This window comes from Nerophis ophidion, linkage group LG09 (genome assembly GCF_033978795.1).
Source record: "Nerophis ophidion isolate RoL-2023_Sa linkage group LG09, RoL_Noph_v1.0, whole genome shotgun sequence".
Taxonomy (NCBI): domain Eukaryota; kingdom Metazoa; phylum Chordata; class Actinopteri; order Syngnathiformes; family Syngnathidae; genus Nerophis; species Nerophis ophidion.
Genome location: NC_084619.1, coordinates 51,353,534 through 51,381,033, shown reverse-complemented (window position 1 = coordinate 51,381,033; position 27,500 = coordinate 51,353,534). Strand labels below are relative to the sequence as shown.

At 40.1% G+C, this 27,500-nt stretch overlaps 1 protein-coding gene across 1 annotated transcript in view; it reads left to right on the top strand.

The window, feature by feature from the left end:
- lrpprc (leucine-rich pentatricopeptide repeat containing) overlaps positions 1-27,500 on the top strand; it is a 169,820-nt gene that overhangs the window by 68,691 nt on the left and 73,629 nt on the right. Inside the window, exons 19-23 of the mRNA XM_061911204.1 lie at positions 3,421-3,492; positions 3,583-3,687; positions 6,275-6,405; positions 6,655-6,740; positions 16,519-16,729. Of these exons, the coding sequence (XP_061767188.1) occupies positions 3,421-3,492; positions 3,583-3,687; positions 6,275-6,405; positions 6,655-6,740; positions 16,519-16,729 (605 nt within the window). The remainder of the gene's footprint in view (positions 1-3,420; positions 3,493-3,582; positions 3,688-6,274; positions 6,406-6,654; positions 6,741-16,518; positions 16,730-27,500) is intronic.

The window sequence follows — 27,500 nt, the reverse complement described above, 5'->3', positions numbered from 1 at the left end:
GTTTCAAAAAGTCAATTTTATGACTTTTCAAAATGCCACTGTACGGAGTGGTACCCAAACATAGGGAGAAGGACAGAGTGCCAATAAACCTTAAAGGCACTGCCTTTGGGCGTGGGCCCAATCACATATCTACGGCTTTTCACACACACAAGTGAATGCAGTGATCAACAGCCATACTGGCAGGGATGGGAATTTTCCGCGGATCCATGGAATTTTGCCGATTTTGGCGCCGCCAGGGTGGTTTTTGTACGTTAGAGAAGCGCGGATAGTAGGGGTGTAACGGTACGTGTATTTGTATTGAACTGTTTCGGTACGGGGGTTTCGGTTCGGCACGCGGTAGTATCGAACGAGTTTGTAAGAATAAGTCTTCACAAGCTGCTCTGCTTTCTGCCTCTGTCTACACAACCATCTGATTGGTTACATACAAAGCCAATCAGCAGTGCGTATTCAGAGCGATGTAATATCCGTTTAGCAGGGGAGCAGCGGACTCTCCCCAAATCATAAAAAACACTTCCCAGTCACAACTATTACAACTATCACTATGACCCCGTTGACCTTCTAGAAACTTAAACTGCAGCTCAGCTCGCTCGCAGTTCTGGCTTGAGGTGAAGGTTAATTAGCTTTTAGCGTAACGTTAACTCATTTTGCAGTGTGTGTGTGCGCGCGTAGGTGCGTGCGTGTGTGTATGTGCGTGTGTGCGTGTGTGTGTGTGTGTTAGGGGCAGAAAAATGCCCTGTTTGTTATTACATTGAACTCCATTGTATTGCTATATTACTATTTTTTCAGCTATAGTTACATGAATCATTAGTAATGTAGCAGCCTAGTTGTGAATGGCAGGTTCCCTGCTATCACATGTGGATACAAATATAACATTTACATAATAAAATTCAACTACAGGCATCCCAAATGCTGTAATTAATTAAGCATGATGAGTTGACTTGAAACTGTTTAATGTTGCACTTTTTATATGTAGAAGAAAGGTTTTGTCATTTTATTTAATCAAAGCAACAACTTGAGGCAGTTTAATGTGGATTAACGTGGGAAGAATTATTATAGTGTTCCCAATGTTAAGAGGAGAAAGCCATTGTTTACAAATGTGGTAAATAAATAACCAAAAAATGTATATTTTGTTGTTTTCTTACTGGACCGAAAATGAACCGAACCGTGACCTCTAAACCGAGATACGTACCGAACCGAAATTTTTGTGTACCGTTACACCCTTAGCGAATAGGCAATTATATCATCCGCAACCGCATCACTAAAGTCGTCATCCACCCGCCATCCACCCAAACCAGCATTTTATCAAAGCTACAACCGCCCGCCACTCGCCCGTTGTTATATATCTAATATAGACAATGCAAGGCATTACTGAGGTTAGAAAATGTAACTCCCTCCAAATAGCACAGAAACAATGGCTTTCTTGAACTGATTTACTTGAAGGCTTCGATTCCCTTCAAATTCACCGTGAAAACTGTAATAAATAAAGCACGTTACAAACGTAAAAATAATAACATGCACAGCATGTGGATCAAACATTATACCAAGTAAAATACCAACAAATGACAAATACCTCGTTGGCCATACCCGGAAGTAGCTTCCTTGCATCTGTGGACAGACCAAACGAGGCACTTCAAAATAAAAGTATGCCCACATAGTGTTTCAAAGAGTGCTGCTCGTTTTTCGTATGTGGGTAACATTTAACTATTTATAAATGGTTGATTTCTATAGGATAGTAAGGTAAAGTGTTGTACCTGACAAGTTTGGGCTACCTTGCTTCTGCAGCCTTCATCAGAGGTGTCACGTGATGTTAGCGTTGTCTGTGACGTCTTATATGGATTGTACCATCAAGTGTTGTCAGGTACAACACTTTACCTACTAGCCTATATAAATCAACCATTTATAGATACACGTCAGTAGGCTAAATGAACCTCTTCAACATAACATTTAACTATGTATATATATTTCCGAATGGTTCAACCGCCACCCGCCCGAATCTATTTAAAATTTATTTTTCGTCATGTCACCCGCCCGACCCTCGTCCGCGGATGAGACCGCAAACCCCGCATCTCTACTCTGCGTTGACCCAGTTATCAGCACAAGATAGAGAATTCCAAATAATCCAAAAGTGTGCAAGAATTTGGTACATGTGTAAACTTGTATACATAAATTTCATCATATGATACATTTTTATGAAATATTTGCTAATAAATGTGAAGTTTTGGTCAGGAGAATATTGTTAGATTTCGACTCAAAATAGCAGGAAATGTTTCATAAGCTAACATAGATTTCAACATTTTTCTGGGGGAGCATGCCCCCAGACCCTCCTAGCAGGCGAGTGCACTAAGTGCACTCGGGTGCGGCCGCTGTGCGACCTTCCGCAAAGCGGTGTTTTAGGATTAAAACATTTTCAGCTGATTTTGTAAATCTTCATTCCCATCCCTGTACATGTCACACTGAGGGTGCCCGTAGAAACAGCTTTAACACTTTTACAAATATGCACCACACTGTGAACCCACACAAGCAAGAATGATAAACACATTTCGGAAGAACATCTGCACCGTCACACAACATAAACACAACAGAACAAATACCCAGAACCTCTGCACCACTAACTCTTCCGGAACGCTACAATATACAGCCCCCGCTGCATGCATGCATTCATACAATCAAACGCGGGACTTCTATTACTAGTAAGTTCAATTTATGGCAGAGTTACTTTTGTTGGCCACCAGTTGGCAGTAACATTGCAGCTACCAGACCCACTGGATATTTGTATATGATATGGATTCAACGCTCCTGTTCAAATTGTTTGACTCGTGCTATCTAGCGTGCCAAATTGAAAATGCCGCAGGGTCGCATTCGGCCCACTCGACATAGCTTGGACACCCCTGCTTTAAAGCTTATTCTGATTTATTTAAAAAAAAAAAAAAAAGTGGGTCAGAATTTTGCAATATTTTGATTTGATTTTAAAGTTTCAAATGATAAAATGTCTGAAATCTAACAGCAAAAAATAAAACCATATTTTAAAATGTTTTTTTTTAAATATGTGGCTGCTAATTTATTAATTGTTCATAATTAGTTTATTTATACAAATCAAGATTTGGTTGGACTGTTTGTTGCCTTGTACTACTGTTGAAGAAAGTTCCAATGGTCTTTAAGCCATTTATCATTGAAGGTCCTGGAAGGACGGTTCACAGAAATGACAAGAAAGACTTGATATAATCCTCAAAGTCAAAACCCATGGCACTTAGTGTTAGTCAATGAGTTGTGTTGCAGCTCATAGGTAGAAGAAGGAATAATTAAAAGGTGGAATGGCATGTTGGTGTTAATCTGGATCGTATTTTTAAAAATATGTTATTTTGTGTGCAGCCATTGGGCAGACATTGCAGGAAATTATTAAATGTGTGTGCTTTGTGGTAGGATGTTTACAAATTGGTGGACCCGGAGGACCTGTCGTCCAACAGATATTTGTCAGCGACCCCCCCTGTGACCGTAAGTGATGAGGAAAAAACATGCATCGTAAACTTGAATTTGTTATGCTACCAGTCAGCAGAATTAACTTTTTGATTGATTTGCCATCAGGATCTCGAGCTGAAGTCGCTTAACAGGCTAGCAGAGCTTAAAGCGAGAAACAAACCTTTGAGCACATCACTCAAGCAAACCTTCCTGGCCCTCTCGTCCGAGGAGGTACAGTATGTCGTTTTTGAATAACTCTGATTAAATCTCAGCCCAATGCAGTGTTGTTCCTTCTCCATGCATGTGCAGTGGACATTTGTTTTTTTGTGTAAACCAGGGTGGCCACTCTAATACATTTAGTATTTGGAAGATTCTAAAAGTAATCCATTGTTGGCAGATATATTCTCAGCTGTCTGAACAAAAGTCCACATTTTAGCTTGTTTTACAAGTGCCAAAGCAAATTAGTGTCCTAATGTTTTATTTTGAGAATATACTAAAAACAAGTTCCAAACCGAAAATGGCTTTCTACATCCCTTGGTTAAAATTAAGAAAGCACAATATTTTTTTTTTCACGCCAATACTAACTTCATGCTTCTCAAGGCCGATATCAATACCGAAAACCGATATCTTATTTATATCTTTTATTTTTTTACATTCAGATTTAACTGTAGTTTCTGCACACCTGGAGGTAAGAGACTCTGTTTTTGTAGATTTGTCTTGTCAAAATCCAGTATCTTCAATAATGTTAAAGGGTGGTTGTCCCGCGCCATCATTTCCATGATAAAATCACAGATTGCTTTAGCCTTCAGGTCGTGTTTGGCAAACATTTTACGCTTTTCAAATGCCATAATAAAACGAACAAGCTTGGGGCATTTCTTTGCGACTGGTTTTGGGCTAGCTCTTTTAGCAGCGAGCGTCTTCGTTAGGGATGGGTACCGAATTCGGTACTTTTACAGCCATAGACCAAATTCTGTCGGTACGACTGGGTATCGATACATGCAAAATCAATCAACTTTAAAATGTTATAGTGGTAATTAATTGGCAAGAATGTTTAGGATAAACACACTTAGTGTATTTTGAATGTTGTTTAGTGCAAATAATTGTGCAGAGAAATCCTCTGTTTCAAGCAAACAATGTTCACTTTAGTGTCTCTGAACTTTAACTTTCTGAGAAGCAGTGTCCTCCACAGTAGACATGTTTATATCTGTCTGGAATATGCTGTTACACAGAAATGTTACCTGACATTATAACTTTTATTAATGTAAATACCTCACAAACTGATGTTTGGCTTTGCTGGCTTCAAATATATTTTCTGGGTGATAGTTTGAGGAGGCAACTTGTCCAGGGTGTACGCTGCCTTCCGGTCGGATGCAACTGAACAGGCTGCAACCCCCTCGAATGACATCGAGAGACAAGTGGTGGAATAATGGATGGATTGTTTGAGGATATATTAAGTCGTTTATAGGTTTTCTCATTTTTTTGGGGTGATTTTCCCTTCGTGTGCGGCCACATGACTGGCTGGCTCTGTGTTGCCTTGAAAACACTCGAGCTTTGGTTTGCAGAACGCATACTTGCTTAACTCCCTCTCAAGAGGGTATGATTTTGCCAGGATTTGTTTGTCTGATTAACAACATTACTCAAATATTTATTGATAGATTTTTAATACATTTTCAGGAATTTTTCAAAATAACAATTCCTCTCATCGACTACGTACACTTCACCTCTAGCTTACGGTGTTCCACGCCCCCACTTTGCTTCACCACAGTGTGCAGAGGATTTTGAGAGATGTAGTTTATTTTTTTTAGATCCGGCCAAAAAGCTACTTCCTACTGCCATCTGATGTCTTGGAAGTGTTACTGCATTGCTAATGAGACTCCAATTGTTGTGAGAAAACAATATATAACAACAGGACAGCACAGTTATCATTTCAGCACATTTTTAAATATTACATAAAATATATATATATATATATATACATATATATATATATATATATATATATATATATATATATATATATATATATATATATATTATCAAACAATTAATGCTTTATTAAAGCACACAATATTACCAAAAATGGCCCTGTGATGAGGTGGTGAATTGTCCAGAGTGTATGAAGCCTTCCGCCCGAATGCAGCTGGGATAGGCGCCAACCACCCCCACGAACTTGAGGGGGACAAGCGGTAGAAGATGGATGGATGGATGGATAGTTCAGTCGAGGACTGGTGTTGATTCCCAGGTACTGGCAATTGGTACCGTTTCAGTTCAAATGTGAACAATACCCATCCCGAGTCTTTGTTGGCTTTCAAAACACTGTCGTAGTGTTCCTAGCGTTTTAGCTGGCTGATAGGGTTTGATGTGTTGTTGCGTGATGTTTTTTCCCCTCACTGTGTAATGTTTGCTGAGCATTTGGTGGAAATAGCATCTAAAAGTCTTTCTCTGAAACAGCGAAGAAGTCCCACACGATCAACGCTGTTTGTTTACGACAGGCTGCACGGCAGAAATTAAGCACTTAATTTGCTCACTCTAACACACCAACAGCAAAGTACGGGTAATGTCGCCACATTGAAGGGTTTTTATTTTATCGGTTATTAGAGGATTATTTGCTATCCGATTAATCTGTGTGACATCCTAATTCAATATCTATTGTGCACTCTTCGTTAAAACACATTTGTTTCACTAACATGTGGTTTGAAAGTGCACATGCTAAAAGCATTGCTTACTTGAACTTAGGCTTCAAAAGCCAGTAAAATGTATGTTTTTGAGGTTTGAGGCTCCATTGCAGTCTTTTCTGAGTGTTTTTGCATCTTTTCAGCACATGCAGCGTGCCCTGGAGCTGAAGCAGCAATACCAAGAACACATGACAAGTGGGGCCTACGCCATCCTCATTGCCCTTTGTTGCCGCTGCAACAATTTGGACGAGGCGATGAGCTTGAAGAGGGAAATGTGAGTGGACCACACAAACACACACACACACGACTCCGCTACATGAGCTGCAACCTGTATTTTGCCATTAAAGTTTAACTTGACTGGTATTAGGAGAGACATTAATGCAAAGTCCGCCCACGTAAAACACAAGAAACGCTCCCCCATTTACGCCATTCTTCATCACTTGGTTCCTGCATGCGCCCACAATAGATGAGTTGCATTACCTTGACTGGAATACATTAATAGACAATGTCGTTCCCTCTCCAGGAGTCTCAAAGTCTCATCAGCGGTGCTGGATGCGGCCAAATACATCTCACTTGTCAAGCTCCTAGCCAAGAATGACCGATTGGACGGTAAGTTGTTGTATTGTTGTCGTTATTGATTTGTCCACCGTGTGTTGGAGCGCACTTGAGGCCGCGGCACTTTTTTAAGAGTCGGCTTTGGTCCACCTCCTCCTTAGATGTTTCAATGCACTTAAGCACCACTTTTCGTTTTTATTCCATCTTCTTCAAACTTTCTGAGTTCTCCCATAGATTTTAAATGAGCTCAGCCTAAAATACTGAGGTATCTTTTAAGGTCGAAATGGTTTCTTGTTGCAGCTTGACAGGACACTTATTTGTTTATAATTATATTTAATACTCTAAATGCTTAGACATTTAGTTACATAAAACCCCAAAAAGATTTACTGAAAGCAGGTGATTACTGGACAGAGGCCGTAATTTCCTAAATGTAAAAATGTAATTTTATATAACTGATTTTTAATGAAAAAAAAACTTGAATGATTTTGAGTGCATGATGAAGGAACATGTAGCTTCCTTTTAAGCGCATTTGCCAACAAGTAGGGATATCCCAATCAACATTTTTGACCGCTGATACGTTTTTTTTTTTCCTCAAATCCTATCCGATGTCAAGTACTGATCTAATACTTTAACGGATTATAGAACTGAAAATGAGTTATAGCAGGTAACTAAAGTAAACACATAAAAACATTTCCATGACGCTTGTCTTATTAGATTTAGAGTGTGCTAGCGTTGTTGTAAATCAGTTGATGTATTGAATGTTACACACATTTTTTTTAAAACAAAGCGTCTGGTGCACAATAAATGAACCAAAAACAAAAAACTATTGTTGGCTACATAAATAATTGGAGTTTTTCCCTAAAAACTTTTCTGTGTCCAGATACTTTCCTCCTTGGGTTTGTAAACAATAATAAAAAACACCACAAAAAAAGACTATTGACGCTTGTGAAGAAAAATCTATAAATTAGCCAGTTCATTTTATAATGCGCAGGGTTCAAAGTGTAGGAAAAAAGTAGCGGCTTATAGTCGGAACTTACGGGATTCACTTTAGTATCGTTTATATACTGATTTTAAACCAGGAATTAATAGTATCGACATCTGGATCGATCACCGCTGCTTTACATTTAAGCTTTAGCAGTTAGCTTCTTGTGTTGTCCTGCTTGTTGTGTATGTACAGTATGTGTAGCATACTTAGCCATTCCTTTTCCTCTAGTCCTCCAGTGATAATGCTACGTGGAAAAAATGTGTATTTTTTTGTCATGAGGTGCATCTTATAGTACCTAAGTAGCGGCTTTGCACTGTGTAGACACACTTTTAGTTGGTCTTACTTAAAGTGCCAAAAACAACAATACGTGTCCTAATATTCAATTTAAAGGACTTTGTAAGAATGGAAAATACCCCTGCTACGTGTGTGTCGCTAGTCTGTCTCTGTCCCTTCTAGCATATTAGCCGACCATTTTCAGAATGCTACGGTGGATTTCCTTCAGCCCATCGAAGACACAATTACCATCAGTGTTGCCGCTTTGCTTTTTGCACCCAATGACAGCCAAATGTTTCCCTCGTCTGTCCTGTCTGCTGTCCTCCCTCTTGCTTTGCCTGCCTACGTTGCGCGCGCACACACACACACACACACACACACACACACACACTTTCGCATCCCTGCATCAGTGAGAAATGACAGAGGGGGAAATTACAGGACTTTGTGTATTTTTCTGGAATTATTGAAATCCGCCTTGATGCTCATGGCAGATCATGTCCACTAAAGTGCCACACACACATAGACACACACCCACACACATACACAAAAGCACACTCTCACACACACAGAAATTTGCATGTGAATTCAAGCAAAAGGCATTTGTTGGGCACGACAGTTGGAGTGTCCGCCCGTGTGTGTTGGCTTGGGTATCGTCAGCGCTAACTCACTCGCCATTAGCCAGAGTGCACACATTGGGCGAGACGCTTGTCACCCACATTAGCACACATGGCTAAGTTTGACGTTAGCTCGTACCCGCCCAGGCGCTGGTGGTCCGCTCGGCCCGGGTGAACATAATTTCTCCTTGTTGTTTTGTAAAAAAAAGAAAAAAATCTATTTTAATGTTTTTTGTTTTTTTTCTTTTTCCTGTGGTTCAGCACACGCCAGTTCACTTTCTTATTGTCTTTGACCTTTTATTGTCATCACTTTCATTACGCCCCCACTTTCCTCTTTGTGTCGACAATGAATTTACTGCTGCTCGTTTATCATGTTCGTCTCGGTTCATTTTATCAGCATGTGTCTTTTCTTCTACTTTGATCCTCATTGTATTTCTTGACAATAAACATTGCAATATTTGCTACTGTCGCATAATCTGCTCCCAATTTCCAAAGAAGCCTGTGTCCTGTCATTTAGCATATGTCCCATTTATTGGTTCCCTAATTCGTGTTAAGCAGAATAGCTTGGTTTTGAAAAGAGTGACGATTATATTTGTGCTACAAGCTGCATTTACTTATATAATCAGTAGGGATGTACAAACCCCGTTTCCATATGAGTTGGGAAATTGTTGTGCAAATCATTTTCAACCCATATTCAGTTGAATATGCTACAAAGACACGTTTCCAGTGAAGGTTGGACTCCGCCAAGGCTGTCCTTTGTCACCGATTCTGTTCATAACTTTTATGGACAGAATTTCTAGGCGCAGTCAAGGCGTTGAGGGGTTCCGGTTTGGTGGCCACGGGATTAGGTCTCTGCTTTTTGCAGATGATGTAGTCCTGATGGCTTCATCTGGCCGGGATCTTCAGCTCTCACTGGATCGGTTCGCAGCCGAGTGTGAAGCGACCGGAATGAGAATCAGCACCTCCAAGTCCGAGTCCATGGTTCTCGCCCGGAAAAGGGTGGAGTGCCATCTCCGGGTTGGGGAGGAGACCCTGCCCCAAGTGGAGGAGTTCAAGTACCTAGGAGTCTTGTTCACGAGTGGGGGAAGAGTGGATCGTGAGATCGACAGGCGGATCGGTGCGGCGTCTTCAGTAATGCGGACGTTGTATCGATCCGTTGTGGTGAAGAAGGAGCTGAGCCGGAAGGCAAAGCTCTCAATTTACCGGTCGATCTACGTTCCCATCCTCACCTATGGTCATGAGCTTTGGGTCATGACCGAAAGGATAAGATCACGGGTACAAGCGGCCGAAATGAGTTTCCTCCGCCGGGTGGCGGAGCTCTCCCTTAGAGATAGGGTGAGAAGCTCTGCCATCCGGGAGGAGCTCAACGTAAAGCCGCTGCTCCTCCACATCGAGAGGAGCCAGATGAGGTGGTTCGGGCATCTGGTCAGGATGCCACCCGAACGCCTCCCTAGGGATGTGTTTAGGGCACGTCCAGCTGGTAGGAGGCCACGGGGAAGACCCAGGACACGTTGGAAAGACTATGTCTCCCGGCTGGCCTGGGAACGCCTCGGGATCCCCCGAGAAGAGCTAGACGAAGTGGCTGGAGATAGGGAAGTCTGGGCTTCCCTGCTTAGGCTGCTGCCCCCGCGACCCGACCTCGGATAAGCGGAAGATGATGGATGGATGGATGGATGGATGCTACAAAGACAACATATTTAATGTTCAAACTGAAAAAAAAAGTTATTGTGCAAATAATAATTAACTTTAGAATTTGATGCCAGCAACACGTGACAAAGAAGTTGGGAAAGGTGGCAATAAATACTGATAGTTTAGGAATGCTCATCAAACACTTATTTGGAACATTCCACAGAAGTGTAGGCTAATTGGGAACAGGTGGACCCCGACTTAAACAAGTGAAAAGCTTATTCGGGTGTTACCATTTAGTGGTCAATTGTACGGAATATGTACTGAACTGTGCAATCTACTAATAAAAAGTTTCAATCAATCATTTAATCAGGTGGGTGCCATGATTGGGTATGAAAAACAGCTTCTCAAAAAATGCTCAGTCTTTCACAAGAAAGGATGGGGCGAGGTACACCTCTTTGTCCACAACTGCATGAGCAAATAGTCAAAACGTTTAAGAACAACGTTTCTCAAAGTGCAGTTGCAAGAAATTTAGGGATTTCAACATCTACGGTCCATAATATCATCAAAAGGTTCAGAGGATCTGGAGAAATCACCCCACGTAAGCGGGATGTCTGGAAACCAAATTTGACTGACCGTGACCTTCGATCCCTAAGACGGCACTGTATCAAAAACCGACATCAATCTCTAAAGGATATCACCACAAGGGCTCAGGAACACTTCAGAAAACCACTGTCACTAAATACAGTTCATCGCTACATCTGTTAGTGCAAGTTAAAACTCTACTATGCAAAGCGAAAGCCATTTATCAACAACATCCAGAAACGCCGCCGGCTTCTCTGGGCTCGAGATCATCTAAGATGGACTGATGCAAAGTGGAAAAGTGTTCTGTGGTCTGACGAGTCCACATTTCAAATTGTTTTTGGAAACATTCGACATTGTGTCATCCGGACCAAAAGGGAAGCGAACCATCCAGACTGTTATCGATGCAAAGTTCAAAAGCCAGCATCTGTGATGGTATGAGGGTGCATTAGTGCCCAAGACATGGGTAACTTACACATCTGTGAAGGCACCATTAATGCGGAAAGGCACATACAGGTTTTGGAACAACATATGCTGCCATCTAAGCTCCGTATTTTTCATGGACACCCCTGCTTATTTCAGCAAGACAATGCCAAGCCACATTCAGCCCTTGTTACAACAGCATGGCTTCATAAAAAAAAGGTGCGGGTACTCTCCTGGCCCGCTTGGAGTCAAGGCCTGTCTCCCATAGAAAATGTATGGTGCATTATGAAGCATAAAATACGACAGCGGAGACCCCGGACTGTTGAACAATTTAAGCTGTACATCAAGCAAGAATGGGAAAGAATTCCACTTTCAAAGCTTCAACAATTAATTTCCTCAGTTCCCCAACGTTTATTGAGTGTTGTTAAAAGAAAAGGTGATGTAACACAGTGATGAACATGCCCTTTCCCAACTACTTTGGCACGCGTTGGAGCCATGAAATGAAATTCTAAGTTAATTATTATTTGCAAAAAAAAATTAAAGTTTCTTGTCTTTGTAGTGCATTCAATTGAATATGGGTTGAAAAGGATTTGCAAATCATTGCATTTCGTTTATATTTACATCTTACACAATTTCCCAACTCTTATGGAAACAGCGTTTGTAATGAAAAACATTAATAATAACTGCGGTAAAAGTATTGACATTTAATATTACCGTTTAAAAAGCAAAATTTGTTTGGAATTATCTGTCATTTGTATTTATTGATTTCTTAAAGAAGTCGAGAAAAGAATCGGAAAACATTTTGTGAATTGAATTTTTAAGCTATATCGCCCAGGCTTTGAAGACAATGAGAGATCTAACAATAATGACAACCACAATAAAACATACAAGGATTAGTATTACCGTTAAAATAATTTTAATTGATAACTGCACTTTGATAAACTGACTGGGTCACTTCGCTAGCTTAAATGCTAACTTAAAAACAAAATATTTAAATGTGTTTTCCCGTTAAATGACATACACCAATCCGAACTTATATAAATGCATTACTGTCTGAGAAACTAAGCTATTCAATTGTGCAAAAATGTACTCTCTTTAAACAGAGTATTTGTTCTTTACTCAGAGAAATATGAGACGTAGATGTTTTTACGGTGCCTTCAAGGACCGTTTAACAGAGTGGGACGCCACAATGCCTGCCAGAAATACAAACCCCGTTTCCATATGAGTTGGGAAATTGTGTTAGATGTAAATATAAATGGAATACAATGTTTTGCAAATCATTTTCTACCCATATTCAGTTGAATATGCTACAAAGACAACATATATGATGTTAAAACTGATAAACATTTTTTTTTTTTTGTTGCAATTATTAACTTTAGAATTTGATGCCAGCAACACGTGACAAAGAAGTTGGGAAAGGTGGCAATAAGTACTGATAAAGTTGAGAAATGCTCATAAAACACTTATTTGGAACATCCCACAGGTGTGCAGGCTAATTGGGAACAGGTGGGTGCCATTACTGGGTATAAAAGCAGCTTCCATGAAATGCTAAGTAATTCACAAACAAGGATGGTGCGAGGGTCACCAATTTGTAAGCAAATTGTCGAACAGTTTTAGAACAACATTTCTCAACAAGCTATTGCAAGGAATTTAGGGATTTTCCATCTACTGTCCGTAAAATCATTAAAAGGTTCAGAGAATCTGGAGAAATCACTGCACGTAAGCGATGATATTACGCACCTTTAATCTCTCAGGCGGTACTGCATCAAAAACCAACATCAGTGTGTAAAGGATATCACCACATGGTCTCAGGAACACTTCATAAAACCACTGTCAGTAACTACAGTTGGTCGCTACATCTGTAAGTGCAAGTTAAAACTCTACTATGCAAAGCAAAAGCCATTTATCAACAACACCCAGGAACACCACCGGCTTCGCTGGGCCCGAGTTCATCTAAGATGGACTGATGCAAAGTGGAAAAGTAGTCTGACAAGTCCACATTTAAAATTATATTTGGAAACTGTGGAAGTGGTGTCCTCGGGAACAAAGAGGAAAATAACCATCCGGATTGTTATAGGCGCAAAGTTCAAAAGCCAGCATCTGTGTTGGTATAGAGGTGCATTAGTGCCCAGGGCATGGGTAACTTACACATCTGTGAAGGCACCATTAATGCTGAATGGTCCATACAGGTTTTGGAGCAACATATGTAGTCATTCAAGCAACGTTATCATGGACGCCCCTGCTTATTTCAGCAAAACAATGCCAAACCACGTGTTACAACAGTGTGGCTTCGTAGTAAAAGAGTGTGGGTACTTTCCTGGCCCGCCCGCAGTCCAGACATGTCTCCCATCGAAAATGTGTGGCGCATTATGAAGCGTAAAATACGACAACAAGACCCCGGACTGTTGAACAACTTAAGCTGTAGATCAAGCAAGAATGGTAAAGAATTCCTCTTTCAAAGCTTCAACAATTACCTTCCTCAGTTCCCAAATGTTTATTGAGTGTTGTTAAAAGAAAATGTGATGTAACACGGTGGTGAACATGCCCTTTCCCAACTATTTTGGCAAGTGTTGCAGCCATGAAGTTAATTATTATTTGCAAAAAAAAATAAAGTTTATAAGTTTGAACATCAAATATCTTGTCTTTGTAGTGCATTCAATTGAATAAGGGTTGAAAATGATTTGCAAATCATTGTATTCCGTTTATATTTACATCTAACACAATTTCCCAACTCTTATGGAAACGGGGTTTGTAAAAAATAGATTTACTTGTTAACACACTTCTCATTTGAATACATCTATAAGTTCTACAGTACAAACCAATATTTAAAACAAAAGTTTAGCCGTTAAAACAGTAAAATACTAAGGCTAAAACCACTATCAGTGAACAATAAACACAAAACATCAAACATAGTGGTGCAACAGTTATATTTATTTTAGTTATTATTAAAACATTTTGTTCAAAAGATTCTAATGTGTATTGGTACTTTTTAAGAACATTAACGATACCGCAATAATAATGATAACCGTAATCTCAGTGGCCTAGTGGTTCAAGTGTCCGCCCTGAGATCGGTAGGTTGTGAGTTCAAACCCCGGCCGAGTCATACCAAAGACTATAAAAAAAAAATGAGATCCATTGCCTCCCTGCTTGGCACTCAGCATTAAGGGTTGGAATTGGGGGTTAAATTACCATAAATGATTCCCGGGCACGGCACCGCTGATGCTCACTGCTCCCCTCACTTCCCAGGGGGTGATCAAGGGGATGGGTCAAATGCAGAGGACAAATTTCACCACACCTAGTGTGTGTGTGACAATCTTTGGTACTTTAACTTGACTTTAATCCTTAATTATGAGTAACAATTAGTGGTAAACATTGTGGCTGTTATGGCCATACGTTAGTACCCAACAATTACCTCTTAAATAAAAAATATGGTTTTGTCCTTACTAAAAACTACACAAAAAATGTGTTCTGACTTCAGAGAAGCATCCTAAATATCGCCCTTTTCATTCGCCAGCCAAGTCAAGTGCATCCATCATCCATTCAACCTGTCAGCCCTGCTTTGAAGCATCATAGTGGTCTTCTGGACCATCAAAACCCTACTGTATAACTGCTCCCATCTTTTTAAACGCACCTCTCCATCACCACTTGTCTCTCTGACCTGCCCTTGGCCCTTTCGGCACCCTTCTTTCTGTCCGCACTTTTGTGCGTATTTTCACCTGCAAGTCAAGTCGTGCAACATTAGATGAATCACTGGGCTGTGTGATGTTTGTTTACCTGGCTTGTCCTCCTCCCTTGTTTTCTGATGGATGGATGTGTGTGTGTGTGTGTCTCTGTGTGTCTGTTTGTCTGTCTGTCTGTCTGTGGGGCTCCCTTTGCTGGCCCCGACGCTCGGATGAGCTGATGGATATGCATACTGGCTCACCAGACGGGTAAAAGCAGCAAGGGAGGTGGTGGCTGGTGATTGGATGGCAGATGGATTGCTCCATTTGGTCAGATCTACTGCAAGCAATTGGTTTCGGTGATTAACGTGTGTCAGAAAATAGAGAAAGACTTTCACAAAAACAGGAGTAACATGTAAGATTAGCAACCCCAAAAAAGAATAGACTACTGGAAATGTTCAAAGTATATATAGCCATGGTGTTTATTTCCCAAATTTGCCAGGAAGACAGTGTTAATCAAAAGCAGGAGATCATTGGAAAGAGGTGTTTATTTGCCAAAGTTGAAAACTGCTTTGAAAAAAAAAGTACTAATTTGTTATGAACAATACGGCAAGTTGCAACATTTTGAAGTGCTGTGACTCCAGGAGACTTGGCGGTATATAGAGAGGCGGTAGTAAGGCATTACGGTAGTTTCATTCAAGAATTAATCCAAGTCAAGCTGTGTTTGCTCCTTTTCTTTAAATATGTGTAACTTCTTGGCATGTCTACATGGGTGAGTTTTGGCTTGTTTTCAAAACTTAAAATATTAAAACGGTCCCACATTTTTAGTTTTTTCTTTACATGGCCCTTGTGGAAAAAATGTGGACACCCCAGTTATACAGTATACATTTTATATATTGTTTTGCTTTTAGGCACATTCCAATTATTGACATACAGTTTAATTACACACTTTATTCATTTAAATATTCTGCACACGTGCTTCCCCGGGGTCATTTTGTATAGATTAGTATCTGTGGTGGAAAGCGGCTGTATCGCTATCAACCCATTCATTAGCAGCTGTCCAAATAGACCGTAAATGCATCTTAATTACTGAAACACACACATACATGCGCACTCCCCGTTCACCACTCAGCCCTCCCGTGTTGTCCAGATGGGCGCGTGGCAAAGGTAAATAGCCTTCCATTTCCATGGAAAATGGATCGGCCCCTCATCCCGTTTACAGAGGTCTCGTCAAAGCCACGACTGGCCCTCGTCGCTGCATACCTATAATTTGCCCCCCCCCCCCCCCCCCCCCCCAGACACCCCTCCCCAAAACCCCCTTCCCACATGGCCAAGGCAAAAACCTGGCCTTCGTTGTCGGGGTCCGGTAATTGTAGTCTCGTTTAGAAACCCGCACGTAGCAATTAACGCAGAGTTGGCATTATCCAGGGTTGCATTTGCATTACCGCTGGGAACAAAATGCTGCTTTAATACGGATTTGTTTCCCCCACAAGGAATTACCTAAAAGGGCCTTTATTATTACACTCACACACCCAACCAGTTTTTTTCTTCCTCGCGTTCCCCTGTCTTTGTTTCTACTTTGTGTCTACTGTTACCGATCAGTTTGACTTAGAAGAGCAGCTGGCATAAATGTGGTGATAGACGACTTCCTCTTTGCCCCCCACATCCAGAGGCCGTGGACATCCTGAAGGAGATGAAGGAAAATGACGTGGTCCTGAACGACTACCATCTGAATTTGCTCTTCCACACCCTCACCTCAGTCGTTTCCAATGGCGGTGGCGCTAACGCTGTCCGACGCCTCCAAGACACCATCTTTACCCTCGGACTGGCCAAGCCCACCAGCAATCTTTGCTCACCCCTGATCGGTGTCTACTTGGACAGGTAAAAACCAATATTAATTCATCTTGATGTATATTGAAGTCTTGACCCGAATATAAGACAACCTCATGTCTTTGTGTATCCCCAATCAGGACCTAATTTTGACCGGTTAAAACCTCATATTGGCATGAATAGAATTCATGTTGTGTGTTATTGTATTGAGCCATATATATAAAATGACCCTGAATATAAGACAGCCAAGTATTGCTGCACATTCCTGATCAACATCTATTTGAACAGGTAAAAACTTAATCTTAGCACAAATATGATTAATGCTGTGGTGTAATGCCATTTTGACTCGTTTTACAAGATGACCCTGAATATAGAACAACTCCAATCAGCACTGTTTCAAACAAATCAAAACTTTGTCTTGGCAAGAACATGATTCATTTTGGTGGGTATTACCTTATTGACCCAAATATAAGATAGGTTTGAACATAAGGTTTTTAGACCCCCCGCGACTCCAAAAGAGGACAAGCGGTAGAAAATGGATTGATGGATAAGGTTTTTAGGAAAATAAAAATAAAAAATCGGACAAAACCATAAAGAAAAAAAGACCCTTTTTAATTACAGTTTTATATCACTTAATTATTTTATACACACATTATATTTCTTAGTTGCTTGACCGTTGTTTGTTGTAATCATATGTAGGATGGTCCTGAATATAGGACTATCGCATATATTTGCGGACCCCTCTTCCGCATTTTTTTCAACAGGTTGTAACTTCATCTTAGCCCAAATAAGTTACATGTTGTGTTACTATATTGACCCATATATAAAATGACCCTGCATATAAGACAATCCCATGTATTTGTGCACCCCTGATCAGTGTATATTTGAACAGGTAAAAACCAATATGATTAATCTTGTTGTTTAGTATTGTATCGACCCGAATGTAAGACAGCCCCATATCTTTGCACACCCTTAATCGGGACCTAATTTAAAGCGGTTAAAACCTTATCTTAGCATGAACATAAATGATGTTGTGTGATATCACATTGACCCATATATAAAATAACCCTGAATTTAAGACAGCCCCATATATTTGCGCACCTGTGATCAACACTTATTTGAACAGGTAAAAATGTAACTTAGCCTGAATATGATTAATGTTGTGTAATACCATAACGACCCATATTTAAAATTATTCTGAATATAGGACGACCGCATTTGCGCACCTCTGGTCAGCACCTTTTTAAACAAGTTTAAATTTAATCTTATAAATCATGTTCTGTTTTACTATATTGACCCATATCCAAAACTTCCCTGAATATAAGACAACCCCATATGTTTACGCAACCCTCATCAGTGTCTATTTGATTTTAGCGTGAATATGAATAACGTTTTGGTGTAATAGCATATTGACCCATATATAGGATGATCCTGAATATAGGACGACCCCGTATATTTGCGCACCCCTTATCAGAACCTAATTTAAACAGGTTAAAACTTAATCTTAGCCCTAATATAATGCATGTTGTGTGTTACCATAATGACCCATTTATAAAATGACCCTGCATATAAGACAAACCCATATATTTGTGCAGCCCTGATCAGTGCCTCTTTGAAGAGGTAAAAACCAATATGATTAATCTTGTTGTGTCGATCTGAATGTAAGACAGCCCAATATCGTTGTACACTCTTAATCAGGACCCAAATTAAACCGGTTAAAACCTAATTTTAGCATGAACATAATTCCTGTTGTGTATTATTGTATTGACCCGAATGTAAGTTAGCGCCATACTTTAGCGCACCCTGATCAACAACTATTTGAACAGGTAAAAAACTTAATCCGAGCGTAAATATGATTAATGTTGTGGTGTAATACCATATTGACCCATATGCAATGTTGTATGATCCTGAATATAGGACGAACCAATATATTTGCGCACCCATGATCAGCACATTTTTACACAAGTTAAAACTTAATATAAGCCCAAATATAATTAATGTTGAGTGTTACCGTATTGACCCACATTAAAAAAATATAAGACGGCCCCGTATCTTTGAGCACTACTTATCAGTACTTGTTAGAACAGACAACAATCTTATCTTAGCGCAGTTATGAAGAACAGACAACAATTTTATCTTAGCGTAGTTATCATCAATGTCTTGCTGTAATACCATACTGACTCGTATATAAAATGAGCTGGAATATAGTACGCCCCCATATTTGTTCACTCCTGATCAGCACTTATTTAAACAAGTCAGAACTTTGTCTTGGCAAGAACATGATTAATTTTGTGGGGCATTACCGTATTGACCAAAATATAAGATAGGGCTGAATATAAGTTTTCATTGCCCCTTTTTAAAAAAATTAAAAAATTTGGACACAACTTTAACAAGATGGAACCCTTTTTAATCAGACTTTAATATCAAATAAATATTTTATACACACACATTTCTTGGTTGCTTGACGGTTGTTTGATGGCAACCACCATTATAAATTTAGCATCACAACCTATGTATAACTAAAGCTGTGTTCATGCTAGAACTCCAAAATAGGTACATTTATGTATTTTGTTGGAGTTCACATAGCGGCCACTCTAATTTTGTCCATCCATCCATCCATTTCCTACCACTTGTCCTTTTTGCACAGTAAAAACTAATGCTCAACATAAACACCTAATTTGGCCGTTTTTGTGACATTACTGCACTCAAATATTTAAAAAATAATACTTTCTGTAGATTAATGCTTCACAATTTATTTTTTTACACGCTCAAATTTGACTAAAAGCTTCGAAAATATTATTGGAGATAGTCCAGCGTTAAAATTACAGTAATAAGGGTCCAGAATGCGTCTTATATTTGGGTCAGACTCAGTACAGTAGTTTTGTGTTTTCATCTGCCACATCCAGTCGGCAGGTGTGTGTAAATATGAGTGTCCGGGCACGTCGCTCATCTCTCCCTGTGATCAATGCCGAGGTTGAATTCTGGGTCAGTGCTTCCAACAGAGAGAGGATGTGGAAATTGCTCATTTGTGTGCAGTTTTTGTTCCTGAGTATGGCGTCAATGCCAGGCTTTGTTGTTGCGGACTCAGCAGCTGCAACCTCTCCCCTTCTCTCCCACCCACTGCTCTACAACCAAAGTGAATGTTTGTGTGTTGCAAAATGCAGATCAGTATTATCAAACACTGGTCGCAGGGTCACGAGTATGACCCCGCCCCCTTCCACGCCGTTATGTGTGTGCTCTATTTAGTCGAGTAGCTTTTTAAGTAGATCATCTCATTAGCATGTTAATTATGTACAGAGCACTAATTGCTGGATTTAGCCCAGCCACGGCATGCACCGTTGGGGGGATACACTGAGGCTATACGCATACTTTCATACAGTGTTTACCTCAAGTGTCGATACTGTCAACTTTGCAGGTGCTCCCCTGCCACTGTTGATTTTCATAGTAAATCTGCCACAAACACTTTACGGGTTCACTCGGTAATCACTGCTTCGGCGCGATTAGCAGGCTAATTTACTCTTGGGTCATCGTCAGTAGCGAGCAGTACATAAAACACACACACACACCGGTTGTAACTTGGACCCAGGTGGACAAGCCCATTTCTGTAGTTTTTTGTTGTGTTTTTGTGGGTGAGGGGAATCGTCTAATTCGCATAATGGATAGAAAAGCACTATATAAATGAAATCCATTTTTATTATTATTATTATAATTGCCCATGTTAACACTTATATAATAAGAACATTTTTTCCAGAAAATAAGGGACATTCTTTCCCCTCTGAAATATTGCGAGCCAAACAAAATTTGTAATCTTTGTGAAACACTCATAGATAAATAAATGGGTTATAAATGGGTTGTACTTGTATAGCGCTTTTCTACCTTCAAGGTACTCAAAGCGCTTTGACACTACTTCCACATTTACCCATTCACACACACATTCACACACTGATGGAGGGAGCTGCCATGCAAGGCGCCAACCAGCACCCATCAGGAGCAAGGGTGAAGTGTCTTGCTCAGGACACAACGGACGTGACGAGGTTGGTTCTAGGTGGGATTTGAACCAGTGACCCTCGGGTTGCGCACGGCCACTCTTCCACTCTTCCAAATGGCACCAATATTAGGAGTCGACCATACTGTGGACCTTGGTTTCATCCATGTTCAATTGAGATTCTGTTAAATTACAAACACTTTAAAACCAACCCGAGCGTTTAAAAAACAGTTTAAAAAAAAAGACATTAAAAAGCATTAAATTAGACTTGTTAATTACTCTCAAGTATACAACAACAATCTGTGTTCAAAACATGAAATTCAATGCACCAGTAAAAAAAATTGGACACACTTTCTCACCCTTTTCAATAAAATGTCTCCAAACATTTGACTGTTACTCTATGCAAATGGTAGGTATTGCACAGAAGGTTCAAGATGCTGTTCCCCTTGTTGTCCATTTGGAGCTGCAAACACATGACTTTGGAGTCTACTTTCCTCTCTTTATCAGTCATTTTCATTCCGTCACTCAGCGGACAAACCGATTGTTGGGTTGAGGAGGAAGCAGAGCGTGCTGATGTAAACCAGGACAAAGGAGGCATCATTCTCGCCCGCGCCCGTCTCGTTGCAGCTTAATGACTTATTGAACACTTCTGTGGCAAATTAGCTCTCGACAGCCATCATACACGCCGCCCTGTTAGCCTTCGCGCCCGTCCGCTCGGCATTGTCTCAGGCTAACCTGCTACCACTCCATCTTGGCAGCTATCTGCGGCTGCAGCTTGGAAGTGATTAGTGACAAAAATGCTAATGAGTGGGGAAATGAAGGACGTGTACGAGCCTCGTTGAAATTGGTGGAAATTAATAAAGAGTGATGCAACTTGGGAGAACACCTCATTCGCAAGTAACACAAAATCGATTTGCACAAAAATTGGTGTGGTGCCAACTAGCATTTATTTTTATTGTACTGAAAAACCTTAATGTTCACATTCCAACATCCGATATAGAAATAATCATGTTCTTCAACCAGCAACAAGTGTTGGTGGTTAATGTAGTTCTAATCAGGTACCTTGTAATGGCATATTGATTTCCCACTGAAAGAGCATTGAGTTACTGACAGGAAGCAAAACTAAACTGATCTTAATGGACGCCTCTGACCCTTTAAACTTCACCCCCTGGTTACTGTTTTCATAACCCACAAGCTTTCGTCACAGATGGCGGACGATCAGCAATCACTCGTTTAAATTTCATACAAAACTAGCATATCTTTCATTTTTGCTGCACAAAACTTGTTGCAACGATCACTTAGTAAAGGGCTAGATTGTTTTACCCAAGTAAACATTCATTAAATTTGTGTTTCAGAACGGAGTAATTGCGATGTGCGTGTTGACATGAAGTGCTAGCAGTCAATGCAGAAAAATCCCCCACAACAAAGACTGCACATTCAAATTTACCCCAAAATAATAGAAGATTCCTTGCTATCATTGTTACTAACCGTAATCACCCAGATAGTTACGTTAAAGAATAGATGGAAAAAGTGTTATATACCACCACAATCTACGTTCATAGAACAATACGATTCTTCAGTAGGCGTATATCTACAAACACAAACCTGCGTGTCGTTGACGAAGCAAACGACTACATTACGCTACTTCTTTTTGTTTACCATTCATAAAAATAAATATGTATCTTCAGTAAGCCTGTAGCTACACACACAGATGTCTACGCGTCGTCAACAATCAAAACAACTCAGAAAGTAAATTGTGAAATGCTTTGTATTTGTGGACGTAACGATGTAGCTATGGATTTCTTGAACATTAATTTTTCACTCAATTACTGAACTAACCTTTTGAACAAACAGCCTTGTGTGTGTTGATGTTCTTTATGTTCAGCTGATAAGACGGTCTCCCACAAGCTTTTTTCGCAGTTTGTCTTCAGTTTTGGTAATGGGATGAGTTTTGCTCCTTCCAATTTCTCCAGATTTCGTGTGTCCACGATATAAAGACAAATTGTTTTCTTTGTCTTACTTCGGCCACAAATAGAACAAGCACATTCTGAAAATGTACATCCGACAAATATTCCCCTTGGCAAAACACTTCGTTAGTTGAAAATTCGGAGGAAAAAATGTCAAAACACCATAAAGAACACAGTGTACTTAGTCTTTGTCTCAGTATATTTACAAACCAATAAACTTCAAGCACTTCTTGTTTAGCATTCTAATGTTGGCAGTTTACTCTTAAAGACGTGTTTGGAAAAGCAACCGAGTGTTTCCTCAAACCGCCACATTGGTGACATCCACAACACATTAATTTATCATTAGAGATGTCCGATATTATCGTCCGATAAATGCTTTAAAATGTAATATCGGAACTTATCGGTATCTGTTTCAAAATTATCGGTATCTGTTTCAAAAAGCAAAATTTATGACTTTTTAAAACACCACTTTGTACACGGACGTAGGCTGAAGTGCAGACTACCAATAAACCTTAAAGGCATTGTTGCCTTTTCGTGCCGGCTCAGTCACATAATATCTACGGCTCTTCACACACACAAGTGAATGCAACGTATACTTGGTCAACAGCCATACAAGTCACACTGAAGGGGGCCGTATAAACAACTTTAACACTATTACAAATATACGCCACACTGTGAACCCACACCAAATGACAAACACATTTCAGGAGAACATCCGCACCGTAATACAACATAAACACACCAGAACAAATACCCAGAACTCCTTGCAGCACTAACCCTTCTGGGACGCTACAAGATACACCACCGCTACCCCCAAACCCGCCCACCTCAACCTCCTTATGCTCTCTCAAGGAGAGCATGCCCCAAATTCCAAGCTTCTGTTTTGAGGCATGTTAAAAAAAATATTGCACTTTGTGACTTCAATAATAAATATGGCAGTGCCATGTTGGCATTTTTTTTCCATAACTTGAGTTGATTTATTTTGGAAAAGCTTGTTACATTGTTTAAAGGGGAACATTATCACCAAACCTATGCAAGCGTCAATAAATACCTTGATGTTGCAGAAAAAAGACCATGTATTTTTTTAACCGATTTCTGAACTTTAAATGGGTGAATTTTGGCAAAATAAACGCCTTTCTGTTTATCGGTCTTTTAGCGATGACGTCAGAACGTGACGTCACCGAGGTAACACACCCGCCATATTCATTTTCACATTACAAACACCGGGTCTCAGCTCTGTTATTTTCCGTTTTTTCGACAATTTTTTGGAACCGTGGAGACATCATGCCTCGTCGGTGTGTTGTCGGAGGGTGTAACAACACCAACAGGGAGGGATTCAAGTTGCACCACTAGCAAGAAATCTTCCGCCATTGAATTTGCCAGAGTGTCTGCACATTTTACCGGCGATGCTAAGACAGACATGGCACAGAGATGTATGGATAACATGCAGATGCATTTGCAACGATTAAGTCAACGAAATCACAAAGGTGAGTTTTGTTGATGTTGTTGACTTATGTGCTAATCAGACATATTTGGTCACGGCATGACTGCCAGCTAATCGATGTTAACATGCTACGCTAATAGATGCTAACATGCTATGTACGCTAGCTGTATGTACATTTGAAACTAGATACCCACATTTAATGCGAAACAAACACTTACCAATCGACGGATTTAAGTTGCTCCAGTGTCACAAGATGCGAAAGTCCTGATCGTTTGGTCTGCACATTTTACCGGCGATGCTAATAAGGCAGCCATGCTACGGGCCACTTCATTAGGTACACCCACGCTATCTTCGAATAGCGTCAATAACTATTCGCTCAGTAGCTTCAATTTCTTCTTCAATTTCGTTTTCGCTATCTGCCTCCATACTCCGACCATCTGTTTCAATACATGCATAATCTGTTGAATCGCTTAAACCGCTGAAATCCGAGTCTGAATCCGAGCTAATGTTGCTATATCTTGCTGTGGTAACTGCCATGTTGTTTGTATTGGCAGCCCTGTATGACGTCACAGGGAAATGGATAGTGGTTTCGAAGATAGCGAAAATAAGGCACTTTAAAGCTTTATTTAGGGATATTCTGGGACTAGTAAAATTTTTAAAAAAAATACAACAAGCCACTGGGAACTGATTTTTATTGTTTTTAACCCTTTTGAAATTGTGATAATGTTCTCCTTTAATGCATCTAGCGGGGCATCACAACAAAATTAGGTATAATGATGTGTTAATTCCCCGACTGTATATATCGGTATCGGTTGATATTGGTATCAGTAATTAAGAGTTGAACAATCGGATATGGGCAAAAAAGCCATTATCGGACATTCCTATTTATCATCATTCAAATTTTACAATTATAATTTAATCAAAACAATTGTCAAATGACATCATGATATTCAAATTAAAAGTAATATAACTACAAACTTAACCAATGTGAATATGGTAAGCATAAAATAAAATAGAACATACAAATGTAGAAACACACATTTTTACAATGGAGTTCAGAATGCACCTAATGTCGTTAACAAATTGCAAGCGCTGCACGGAATTTTAACTACAAAAATTATGGTCATGTTTGCTTAAATCTTTTCATCTTACCGTTTCATTATTTTATCTGTTAAGTGAGCCATTTATAATGAATGGTTTTGTGCATCGCTACAGCATTAGTCTGCCGCCAGCCACAACAGGAGCAGCTAAATGCTTGCACCTGCGCTGATTGGCAGAGTGACAGCTAATTCAAAAGACACTTAAAGTCAGCTGACACGTCATCTTTAAACAGTGTGATGTGGATATGGATTACACTGGAATTATTATTGCTACATCCAGTGGATGCATTTAGAACAGCAGTTTATTTCATTAAAAAATTGCAGCTAATTTTTATATTTACCAAAATAAATTTTGCGGGCCGCAATTAAACCTTTTCTGGCCGGACGTTTGACAACCCTGGTGTATATCCTTCGAAGAACCAACGTCTTCTCCAGTGGACATTCGTGTTTTGGCTAAAAGGCTCTTTTTCCCCAAAAAACTTGAAACTGACAAAAGAAATGCACCATAAACAAATGTCCTCTGCCAGAGCTTGAAAACCCTCTTCAGTCGTGAAAGTCTCTTGTTTGGGAACACTTGGCCTACCCGATTAAATAGGTAAAGGGACAAAGATAAGTGGATGAGACTAAAAAGTGTGTCGCTATTGTTTAGTAGAAATGGGGAACTGGGCCCTTTGGTTTTGTATGTTTTATTTTAAATATCATTATAGCTGTTTGCACAAATGCTGCACTGTTTTAAGTTTTGCCTTTATTCCCTTTCTGTACCCAAGATGAACCAAACTGTGACCTTAAAACCAAGTTAAATATCGTACTGTGGTTGTGGCGTATCATTAAAACCATTACTATTTGGCATCTGTCTTTACTGTTCTGAGAAACCCATAGATGTTCACTATTCAACATCAAATAAGTAGAAGGCTGTAGTCCCTTGAACTGGCATCACTCCCCTCATGTCAGCACCTCCTATTAGCTTTACTAAACGCTGTTCTTAAGCACACATAACAACAGGCTAGTGGTGTCATGATCAGCGTCTCATTTGTGTTCTGCAGACACCCCCCTGTCCTCCCCCCGTGCGAGGACAGTGGCTTGATAACAGGCCTGCCGATCTTCGTCACACAAAAGATGAGTAGGGAGGGTGGAGAAGGAAGATGGCATGATGAGGCACAATTAACTTCCTTGTCTAATCCTTCAGGTTTCCGCCAGCAAAGCCTTCGGTCCTGTTTTTTCCCCTCAGCTTAATTGGCTGGAAAGTGTCTGACATGCAAAGTTGGGGACATTAACAGCCCTGCGTGCCATAGTAAATGGCATCGCAAAGTGACAGTTAAATTGTACCGAGGGGAAATTATCCATCTTTTGACATCTTTAGCTCTTTTTTTTTTTTTTTTTTTGTAGGAGGAGATGATCGTAGGGCAGTGCAAAAGAGAGGGGGAAGGAAGGCCGAGGGAGTGTAATTGCATTGCCAGGCCTATCTTCTTTAACTAAGAGTTACTTTTGGACATGTTCTATTGAAAGAACGTGTAGTCTGATATTAGGTATGGCTTGAAACAGTTATGCTGCATAGGTCAACCACTTTCAAAATTGTCCCGTTTCCTTCTTCATCTCTTCTGGATTTGGAATACATGTTTACATATCAACGCTAAATGTTTCATATAATAATTTAACTTGAATGTGTGGTCTTCACCAGCCTTTACCTTTTAGGGCTACAATAGAAAATCTACTTTCGCCGCCTTAAAATTTAAGTATTTTCCTCACTCGATTACTAGCCTCTCCCACACAGGTGCCCCATCTGCTTTGACCTCTGTGTTGATTGACATGGTAATTACTCAATCAACAGATTGACAGCAGCGCTGTCACAACACAGCCGATTGAAGTGTGAAGTGGTCCTCCTCGCGCCGTCCTCCCCCGTTTTTCCAGCTCGTCTTTCTTCTTGGTGTCTCCATTTTCCCATTATCAAACCCGTCAGGCTGAACTTGTCTTCTCTCTACACCAAAAGTGTCCAAACTACGGCTCGCGAGCCAAGTGCGGCCCACTGGCATCTTCAATTTGGTTTGTTAGACATCAGGAGTTAAATAAGAAATCTGACCTGCAGTGTTTTCAAATTAATCTTTAAAGGGGAACATCATCACCAGACCTATGTAAGCGTCAATATATGCCTTGATGTTGCAGAAAAAAGACCATATATTTTTTTAATCGATTTCCGAACTCTAAATGGGTGAATTTTGGCGAATTAAACGCCTTTCTATTTATCGCTCTCGGAGCAATGACGTCAGAACGTGACGTCACCTAGGTAATAAAGCCGCCATTTTCTCAAACACATTACAAACACCGCGTC